This window comes from Propithecus coquereli, unplaced genomic scaffold (assembly GCF_000956105.1).
Source record: "Propithecus coquereli isolate 6110/MARCELLA unplaced genomic scaffold, Pcoq_1.0 Scaffold273, whole genome shotgun sequence".
In the NCBI taxonomy this organism is placed as follows: domain Eukaryota; kingdom Metazoa; phylum Chordata; class Mammalia; order Primates; family Indriidae; genus Propithecus; species Propithecus coquereli.
The window spans coordinates 3,334,816-3,346,384 of record NW_012148319.1 but is presented as its reverse complement, the minus strand read 5'-3'; the positions used below and the strand labels follow the sequence as shown (position 1 = coordinate 3,346,384).

The following is an 11,569-nucleotide window of genomic DNA, read 5'->3' as shown; positions in this document are numbered from 1 at the left end:
ACTTCATGTAAAGTAGGATTTTTTTATTTAAAATAGGTTCTTTATTCAAAATCTTTATTTGAATAAATGAATAACATTTTATTATAAAAACCACGTAGTGCTGATAAAGAACAGTGAAAAATCCTAATTTGCTTCATTTAATTAAAAGACTGATTACTTTCCAAACTTTCCCTTCAGATACATTCCAGATTGCATTATTTCCCTAGTACTTAGGAATACTTTTAGCCTCATTATCCCTTTCAGGAATTATTGTTAATCCCTCTCATTCTACTTCTCTCCTGGTAAGGAGCTACTACCAAATGCTTAACCCACTTTTTTACTGGTTCACAGTACTGCCCTGAGTCAACTCATCTTCACTTTCTTGACTATAAAAGGTGAAAAGACACAACAATAGGAAGTTTGGGCACATTACAGACCAACGTGCTACACTTTACCGTTTAGCAGTTTAGCCTAGCACTGCTCTTACTTATCAACTGTGGACAAGATGACTTTGTTTTGTGAGACAAAAGTTAGACCAATAATTTCTAAGGTAATGTCTGCCTTTTGCTAGATAGACTGGATATTGCATAACTATCATATTATATCAATATTACATAACTATCGTAGTTTATTTTTAAGGAAAATTACATATTTTTCTTAACATGTTACCATTAGACATAAATATCAATAGTAAGATTCCCTAAGCAAAGTATTCCTTATAACATACTACTTTTAGCATTTAGAAATTACAGACTTTAATCATTAGAATGATCATATTTTCTTTAACTTATTACCCTAGAGTCATGTGATATATGTCCCCAAATGATACCTGTAAAAGATGTCTAAATTTGTCTACTATTAAGTATTTTATTATGGTAACACAAAAGTTTATTTAGAGTTCATAAAATACAAAAACGAATTATCCTTTACGACCTCAAATCCCTTAGCTTTTTTCTTAACATGGCAAATAACATACTACTTTGACATAAGCAACTTCTCACTTACAAAAATAAAATTTGAAATGATTGATGGTTACCCCATCTATATAACATTTCTGCCACCACTAGCAGAAGAGCCATGACATTTAAAAAAAAAAAAATTCAAAATTAGAGGAAATATGTACTCACTGGGGGTGGGGATGGTTTATTTTATATTGTGAAGTAAAAATAAAAGTCATGTTAAAAAAAGTTCAATATGATCATTTTTGTTGCTGTTTAAAAACAGAAAAAATAGATGGTACTGAAGGACATACACCAGGCTTTAAATGTTAGTTTTTTCTGTGTAGGTATTCATCTCTGGTGACACCAGCCACATGATAAATTCCTAGAATTGAATTCTAGAATCAAAAGACATGGACATTTCTATTAAAAAACAATTGTTCTTAATAAATGTTACCAAATTACCCTCAAGTAAAGACTCTCTTGTTCTAGAAATATTTAAACTTGGGAAATCTATTTTAAAAGTTATATTACCCTAATATTTGAAAATTTAGAGGTACTGCAATGAGAGTGCTCAGGCAGGTTGGGAACTAAGAGTTAAGAGATGTCAAAGAAGAGACTGCTAGAGAGACCTATTCTGTCTGTTTCACACTTGAAATATTATGAGTAATTTATGCTTCTTAAATCTTTAAATATTGTTTTAGATTAACTGAATAAACAGTTTAAGCTATAAATAAATTAGACAGAATAGGATTAACCATATCCAGTTTTCTAGGTCATTTATAAGAGCTTTTTATATTTTCTGTGCAGTATAAGTTTTATGCATCACAAGTATCAACTATCACATAAAACCAGTTGAATGATATTCACAGATTTGGAATCTGTTTGAGAATAATTGTACAAGAATGTGATGATGAATAATGTAGCACAAAGTTGCAGAATTTGAAAGTCTTCTGTTTTGCTTTCTTTGGCTTGTTTGCTGAAATAATCCCTCTTTTAAATATGAATTAACAACAAATAAATTGCAAGCAGTGGGAATCCATAGATTAAAAAAGATTTAGAAGACATCTCAGTTGCCACATATATGGCCCTTAAGATTATGATTTGAACAAGAAAACTATAAAAAATAATTTTATGCAACAGGAAATTTTAACACTGGATATTGAACTATGTGGTAATTATTTCACAATGTGTACATAGATCAAAACATCACATCGTACACCCAAAATATATACAGTTTTTATGTCAATCAAACCTCAGTATAGCTGGGAAGGGAAATAAATTATTGTCAATTATTTTAGGTGGTCATAGTATCGTGGGTTTTTAAGAGTTTTTGTATAATATTTTGGATATACATGTACTGAAATATTTATGGCTAAAATGATTTTATATTGGGGACTTGTTTTAAAACAACCCAGGGGATTGGGGAGTAGGTGGCAGTATAGACAAAATTTGCCATGAGTTGATAATTGTTGAAGCCGAATGATGAAGGGGTGGATGTTTTTCATTGGGTCCGTGTAATACCGTTTTCTTGATTTTATTGCCATGAACATGATATGGCTTTGTAAAAAATATCACTTTATATATTTTATGGTTTCCTCATCTATAAGATAGGGGTGTTGGATTCACTCTGTAAATCCCCTTCTGGTTTATAATTTTAAAATTTTAGGAAGAGACAATCTATCTTATCCCCTCTCCTCCTTTCTTCACTGGCAACTTTCCATCCACCCTTTCTAATCATTGATATATCCCTTACCCCCAATGTATTTCCAGTCTGTGTCTGCACATTCCCTTTTATTCTTTATTTGGCTGATAATAGCCTTCAAGGAGGTCCACATAGTACTTTTTCATTCTCCAGGGTTCTGGTAATTAGGACAGCAGCAACTCTTGTCCAAACCCCACTGCCAACCTCAGCATCAGAATATCATCCCAAGCCCAAGACTCAAGAGGAGAGTTAGAAATAGTCACCATAGAGCAGTTGGCAATATAGGTCAACAAATGATTAATTCTCGAAGAACTCAGAGGGCAAAAAAAACCTCCTCTGTTTTGGTTATAGAGCTGTATTATATTTCCTAAATTGCTTTTTTTTTTTTTTTTTAAGTTTCTGTGCAAATTTTATTTCAATTTTTTTAAACAATTATACCATCAGAGATAAAGTTAACATTGTTTTTACCTAAGCTTTTCCATGACTAAAATCATAAAATATGACTACAGTCATAAAACCAGTTAGGATTTCTGGAAAGAGATTTCTCACTATATTTTTTTCCAGGTAAAATTTCAAGTTCATATATTTGAAATTTGAAGATTTTACTAATAGTGATCTTTAATTTAGGATATTCATGTATATGGGACTCTCTCTCAAATTTATATCTGTAATGGCTTTCTACTAATAAAAATATAGGTGCTAACCTATACAATGTTTTTTATTTTACTTTTAAACAGCAATTTCTAAGAACAAAGAAAAACATGCTTGGGAATTTTTAAAACAATGGGTTTTTCATTTGGTTAAATTTCATTTATGCCTCTTTTACTGAGGTATACTAATTTTTTGTGTTTCTAAAGACAAGTCAGGTAACAAACTGTTGAGCAAAGGAAATCGTATGGTTTTATTCTGATGTTTTCTATTTGCTAGCGTGTTAGCTGCTAAAATCCAATTTTTCAATCAGTAAAAGTTGATTAACCTTGCATAAATTAAATATATAATTGATTTTTTTAAGCGATTATCTCAATTCAAGCTTTCATTTAGGCAAAGAATAGAGGCTAGGTAGAACATTAGTTGGAGACAGATCTCAGGAGTTGTTTCCAGAAGTACTCTTTCTTAATGCCTTTAAAGACATTATTTTTTTTTTTTTACCATCTGTAGGTGAAGTGAATATTGTATGGTACAGCAGTGATAGATGATTTTTTTGGTGTTATTTGGTTACAAAGAAATTCTTTTCACAGGCATAATAAAAATAATGTGATTTTTATGGTTTATTGTTACATAAAATTTTTCTAAACTTTTCTCCATTGCATAGACCTAATAGTGCAATTCAGGGAGCTGAACACAGTGTAGACAGAGAAATGGATATAAAATTTTAGTCATTTTAATAAAATTTTACAAAACTATTTATAATGTTCTTTTGCTCCAGAATTTTTTTATTATTTCTTCATGCTATGTTGCAAAGTACTTCATCATCTTTTGTTGATATTACTTGGAATAAATACATAACTGTAGTTTTCTCCTTTGGATAAAGCATTTTTATAGATTTAAATCTACACCCAGTTCTCTTTACAGAAATTTATGGTTTAGACTTACTCTTAAATGAACAAACTCAATTTTATTTGAAACAAAACTTAAAAGGTAAAATTTCGAGCTATTCCTTTTTTAAATTCTAAATAGCATTTATTTAGAATTTAAAGTTTATTTAGTCAACTTGAACATTTGGTGCTTGTGTTTATATTTAAGAGTTCCTGGCTAACACAAATATCAGAGAGTAATGAAATAGCTTTAATTTTACTTGCCTGAGACCATCTAAAGGGTTTTTACTTACCAATCAAGAGAAAGCAGAATTTTCCTTAGTGCTAGTCTATTTTAGTAACAAAATGTTTTATGACCTAAGGAAATTGAAAATCCTTGTAAAATAGTAATGTGTTATCTACAGTGTTTTGAATAATCAGATTTAATGTTGCTTTTGTTGTATGAAGTCTCTAAAATACAAAAAGTACAATAGATACAAAACTATTCTTTCCAAAACATCCTGTACAATTCACAAAGGAAGTATCAGTTCCAAATGGGCAAAATACCATTCCAGTAGGTATATACTTTGACTCAAGTCACTTAGTAAATTTTCTATACTTCATGTGTTGTTATGTTCAAAATAATGATAAGACTTTTCAGATTGAAATGTAATAACAGTATTTCTTATCCCAAGGCCTGTAAAGCATGTGGAGAGATAATCTTCTGCCAACACCAGTGTTGTACATTTTCATGTTCAAAGTGGAATTTGTTCTGTAAGAAGACAATGCAGTACAACATTGAAAATTTGGAATGTATCCCAGGCAAAATAAAAATTGTCAGTAAAATTGTGTATGTATCCATATCCCCATTTTTCAAAATACACAAATATCCTTTAATTAAAAATGAGTGAACTCTATTAGATCATTTAATCTTAAACATTTTCACAAACTTTATTTTTAAAGAAAACTCTTACAATCCACAGAAAAGAAATGAAAAATACAATGGGATTCTTGTCTGATCAAAACAAAAGCTTGCAATTACTAGTATTAAAAAGCAAACACCCAACAAAGTAAAAACCCCACACATACATTTGTACTAAAACCTGAATACACCTACATACATAAAGGAGCTTTTTATTTAGAATTATATTTTTCTGTGGAAACTTGTAGCACCAAGGGTATTTACGTCTGTGACATCATCTTTACCATTCACAGAATACTTAATCTTGGAATGTGTTTAATTAAAAGGTAAGTATACTTAACTGTGAAATGATAAAGTGGTTTGGTTAATAGAGAGGAACTTTGGTTTGTTATAAGATTTAACAAAATACTCACTAATCTCTTCCACAGAATCTACCTGTTACTCGTATTTTAGACAATCTGATGGAGATGAAGTCAAACCCTGTGAGTAGCGTATAACATTGTACTTGTAAATTCTTGAATGTATAAAACTGACTAGTATCAAAGATGATAAAACCAGATTGAGTTTGTTGTGGGCTTAATCATAGCAGAGTACATGAGGGAAAGGAAAGAGTTTGTGTTCTCAAAGAGCCTTTTTTAGCCTTTATCACAGATACTAGGAATTGGTTTTCTCAGCTGCTACAACCATTCTGGCCAGCTTTCATTCAAATTTAATGTAGATTATATCTTATATATGTTTTTTTTTTTAATGTAAATATATCCTAAGAAGCAAGTTTCTGTAAATGAGAAAAGAACCAGTGAGCATCAGTTGGTATAATATAAAGAGCACTAGACCAATTTAATTTTATAAAAATTAAATTTTATGAAAATTAAATTAGGAGAGGAATGCATAGTAAAAAGTTTAAGTGCATCTGTTCAGATGGCACTAAATTCTTTGGGGCTAAAGAAATAAATTGAGACAAATCATTGGGTGAAGAGACAAATGGATAAATATTGTTAGCATTTACTTAGGGAATATGTTTCTAAGTTATCTGTTTACAATTCAAGAAAGGAATGTAAAAATCATCACAATCTGTTTCATAAAACAGCCCATCCTGTTACTGTGGCAACCAAAAGGTGGTTATTATCACAAGAGTCTAGAATCAAGAAAAGGCAGCATGATCCTACCCACATCTGAATCACTATAGACTTGCAGTGAGGCTTAGGATTCCAGATCTAAGAAAGAGCATGAGAACAGAATCTTCAGATTAATGTGACCTTTTTTTATAGTGGTAAAAACATGATTATAGAGCCAGGCACAGTAGGTCACGTTTGTAATCCTAGGACTCTGGGAGGCCGAGGCGGGCCGTTCATTTGAGCTCAGGAGTTCAGACCTGCCTGAGCAAGAATGAGACCCCGTCTCTACTAAAAATAGAAAAAATTAGCTGGACAACTAAAAATATATAGGAAAAAAGAAAAATTAGCCGGGCATGGTGGCGCGTGCCTGTAGTCCCAGCTACTGGGGCGGCTGAGGCAGGAGGATCACTTGAGCCCAGGAGTTTGAGGTTGCTGTGAGCTAGGTTGACTCCGCGGCACTCTAGCCCAGGCAACAGAGTGAGACTCTGTCTCAAAAAAAAAAAAAAAAAACATGATTATAATAACATTAAAGGAAATTAACAAAACAAATTTTAAAATTCACTTGTGAAAACAAAGATATGGTGTAATAAAATACCCCCAACAGGGCAATTAATATTTTGAAAGGAATGGGAGAATTGTTTATAATAATAAGCTGAAAAGGACTATGTTCTTTTATCTGGGAATCAGTACAGATAAAGTGGTTTGCAGTGAAGTAATAATAGACTTTGTCACTAAATCCTGGAATATGTGAAGAAGGGCTGTTCTTGAAAAGCCTAAGAGAGGTATACATTTATGAGGAATTGTCTTAGAGAATACTGCTTCATAACAGGCAGTAAACCTCTGGACAATATTATCCCAAGCAATTATAAAGATTAAAAATAAATGCAAAATTTAGACAGGTGCCAAACACACAAGAGGTTAAGGAAAGTTTAGGATATTTTGTTACTGCCCCTAATTTTGAAGGTGAGATGAAGAATAGTAACAATAATAATGATAATAGCTAACACTGATTATTTACTTGTTTATGTGCCAGGAACCATTCAAAGTATTTTTGACTCTATTATATTATCTCATTTAATTCTCATTAGAACTTTCCAAAAAAAGTACTATTATTATTTTCATTTTATAGATGAGGAAATGATGGCAAAATGAAGTCAATTAACTTGCCCAAAGACACACAGCTAATAAATGAAAGAGTTGGGATTCTAACCAAAGGCCAGACTTTTTACCATTATGCTATATTGATTAGGGCATGAACTATATGCCTATCATGAAGTCACAGAACTGGAGAGTTGAAAGAAACATTGTAAGTCATTTCAACAGTGGAGGAGAGGCAACCTAGAGATGTTAAGTGACTTCCAAATCACACTACTTTTAGTAGCAGAATCGGAAACAAAAACCCATTACTTCTATATTCCTGCCTATTGCTCATTCCAACACATACATTTCTTCTACGTTTCTGTCATATACCCACGATGGCTAAATTGTGGATCTTACTCAAATGTCTTGCCAAGTTATGAAGTTCATTTATCAGTTCCATTGATTTTGACTTTATAACTGAAGGCACATTACTGCAGACAGCTATTTTTTTTAATTAATTAGAAAAAGTAAATTTTTTTCTGTTTTGAAATCCCTTCTTCATCCATCTGCTAGGTGAGCCTGCTGCCTGCATTCTCTTATCCCTCTCCTGTTTCCAGATGGGCAAGTTGATTTAAAGGCACTGAAGAGATTAGCAAAATGCTAAAGAGCTTAGCGAAGTATACTAAATTAGACCTGGCAAGTAATCTTGAGTGTAGCTATTTCAAATGCTTTAAAATGATACAACCTAATTCTAGATGCATTCTTACCAGTTACATTTGTTAAGTGGTTTCCTTTGATTTCTAAATTGAATAAATTGAAATTAGGGCAAGATATCAGATAGGTTTCATCTTGTCTTTTAAGTCTGGCTGGTGGTGGTTTCTTGGAGCAAAGTGTTGAAAGATTCTGACACTACATTTGGAGTTATGGAGAGGGTCGTGATAAATTAGCAGTGTCCACCACTGGGTACAGGACTAAACAGTAACAACACATGTAGTATATTTGTCATTGATCAGGTTTTGCTAGGACCATCCACGATCCAGAAAAGAATGAGTTTCTTTGGCTGATTCTGCTAGGAAACAGAGGGAGGCAGAGATTAGAAAGTAATTATATCTTCAATCAGTAGAACAGGACTTTCCAACTCCTTTAATATCAAGAAGCTAAGTTTCTAATTTAGTGTAGAGCTGCACCACCTCTTATCCACAACCTCTGAAATCCAAAAAGCTCCAAAAACTAAAAGATTTTGTAAACTCATTTGGTGGCAAAAACCTGATCTGGACTCAAGTTGAAGCTCTTTATAGATTTTATTTATTCTATCTTTTGTTAATATATATTTAGCCACAGAAATATTATAATAACATGTTAGATGATATGGTACTGCCCACATCATATACAGTATATGCACAGTATTACCTATCTAAATCTTTTTTAAATTCTAAATTCTGAAATACTTCTAACACCAAAGGTTTCAGATAAGAGAGATTATGAGCCTGTATTAGGTATTCTGTATATTCAGTAAAATCATAGGCATATAAAAATAATATAATAAAAGTCTAAAAAAAAAATACCTAAGTAACTTAGCTATTTTCAGGCCACTAAAACAGGTATATTTTTGAGAAGCAGTATGGCATGGTGGTTAAGAAGCTCTTGGGCATTGAAACTAGACTGCCTGGGCTCAAATCCTGGAGTTTCCATACTTACTATAATAGTTATGGGACATTAGGAAAGCTACATAACCTCTCTGTGCCCCAGCTTGATCATCTGAAAAATGGGGATAACAATAATACCTACCTGATAGACTATTAGGGGGATTAAGTGAATAAGTTCATGTAAAGCATTTAGAATAAAGCTTAGCACATAGGAAGTGATCATTAGGTGTTAGGGGTGGTTATACATTCTACAAAATTAATAGATTCATTAAAATAAGATACTGTAATGCAAACTATGACCTTCTAAAGAGAAATTCCATAGTCATAAGTAAAACTTCTATTTTTCTAATAGGAAACTGATGACTATAGATATTTTGATCCCAAAATGCTGCGGGGCAATGACAGGTAAGAAGCTTTTGTCTTGTTTAATTTGTTGTGGATCTTTCCCTTCAAGAATGGAAACATCAATAGTAATATTCTCCAGGGATTAGGGGGTTGGGGGGCTAAACACAACTAATGGACACGGTGAGCATTGTAGAGGGGAAGGGCATGCCTCTAATCCTCGCTTGGGTGAGGCAAAGACATAAAATGTAACCAAAATGTTTGTACCCTCATAATATCCTGAAATAAAAATTAAAAGAATGGAAATAATTGATTTTTTTTATTATAAAGCAGCTGTGCTTATTTTTAAAAATTCAAGCTATATAGAAAACTGGTAAGAAAACAGTATGTATATTCTCATTTCCCAGAGATAATCACTAGTAATTTTATTTTAGCATTTTGGTGTTTTTCCTTCCAAGTATGCACACACACACACACACACACACACACACACACACACACACACACACAAATCCATTTAAATGTTTACTGGTTTTTATGAAATGATATAGGTATTGCAAACTAAGCATAGGTGGGGGAGTTTGGATAATGTGTGTTTTTAAATGAATGACCAAATGAAAAGATAGGTGCTTTATGTTGGGTACCAGTTGTGTTGTTGTTTTTTATCTAACTGGTCCATAAAATTCAAGTCCTGGGAACCACTGCTATAAATAACACTTGATAGCAATGAAACATTCTATAAATAGTTTCTGTATTTTATGATACGCATGCTATGGTAAGGTATCCTTTATTATGGATGCTGTTTTTGAAGATTTAATTAATGGTGATATGAAAAATAACCTACAAGATAGAAAGAATAGGCAGAATTGGGGGGGGGGGTGCAGATGACTACTTGGAATGATTGTCCCTAGCACTAAAATTTAGATGAAGGTAGTTTCCTGCTTGTACCTTATATTTAGGATCTTTAGAACTTTGTATTTGCTTTATCCCAAGCTTTCACATCTTTGTAGGTAGTTAGGACAAATAATCTAGTCACTAGATTATTAAATTGTTTGATAAAGTATTCTCTTTTCTGAACTTACCAGAAATACTACCAAAGTTGCATAAAAACTGCTAATAACTGCTGCAGTTGGCAAGAGAGAATTTGACAAAGACTCAATTATGGAAAGGGAAAATGAGGAGTGACTACTAATGGGTACAGGGCATCTTTTAGGGGTGATAAAAATGTTCTGAAATCAGATGGTGATGGTTATACAACTCTGTAAATATACCCAAAGCACCGAATTGTTCACTTTAAAAGAGTGGATTTGCAGCTCTTTTCCTATATTGATCATTCTCCAGCTTACATTTTTTCCTTCCTTGCATTCGGCTAACAAGTAGATGTACAGTTGGCCCTCCACATCCATGGGTTCCACATCCATAGACTGAACCAACCAATTGAAAATATTCAGGGAAAAAAGGGACGATTGCATCTGTATTAATACATGTACAGACCTTTTTTCTTGTCTTTATTCCGTAAACAATACTGAATATAAGGTAAACTATATAGTTTGCTATATTCTTTACATAGCATTTATATTGTGTTAGGTATCATAAGTAATCTAGAGATGTCTTAAAGTATTAATATATGGGAAGATGTACATAGGTTGTATGCAAATACTTCACCATTTTATATCAGGGACTTGAGCATCCGTGGATTTTGGTATCTGTGGGAAAGGGTCCTGGAACCAGTCCCATGGATACCAAGAAATGACTGTATTTTGCTTCTTAGAGACTTACTGAGAAACTTTTAATCCTAAATGTACTTTATGCATGATAATGATGATGAGTATTAGCATTGATAAGACATAAACTTAGAGTTTCATTTTTAATAATGCCTTCTCCTGAGCTAGCTCATCACAATTAAATTTTGGTTATTAATAACTAGTAATACTGTTCTGTTTATGTCTCCCCTTCCTCATCCCATATCTACTCTTAAAGGCCTTTAAACACTGATGAGGCATTTCAATCAGGTAGACTTTTAGCTCCTTCCATGGATTATTCAGACAGGCCATAGAAATGAGGAAAAGATGATAGAACTGTGATAGAGCTGATAGATGATAGAAAAGATGATAGAGCTGTGTAATCAGCCTCTGAACAGCTAAGGAAAGCTAAAATAGCTCTCTCAGGAGAGATTTTCAAAAATTACTTTTGAGGAAAACCTAAGTAATCCTATTAAGTCACACTGTATAGCACTCAAACAAATAAATCTGACTCACAAAAGCTTTGAAAAATGCCTTTATTAAAGATCTTGTGGACACCAAGAAGTATTTTTATAATATAATAAAT

General features: G+C 32.5%; 1 protein-coding gene across 1 annotated transcript in view; it reads left to right on the top strand.

Annotated features, from left to right (window-relative positions):
• Nucleotides 1–11,569, top strand: part of SCFD1 (sec1 family domain containing 1) — a 105,962-nt gene that overhangs the window by 72,453 nt on the left and 21,940 nt on the right. The window contains exons 20-21 of the mRNA XM_012647886.1: nt 5,487–5,540; nt 9,252–9,304. Coding sequence (XP_012503340.1) covers nt 5,487–5,540; nt 9,252–9,304 — 107 coding nt within the window. The remainder of the gene's footprint in view (nt 1–5,486; nt 5,541–9,251; nt 9,305–11,569) is intronic.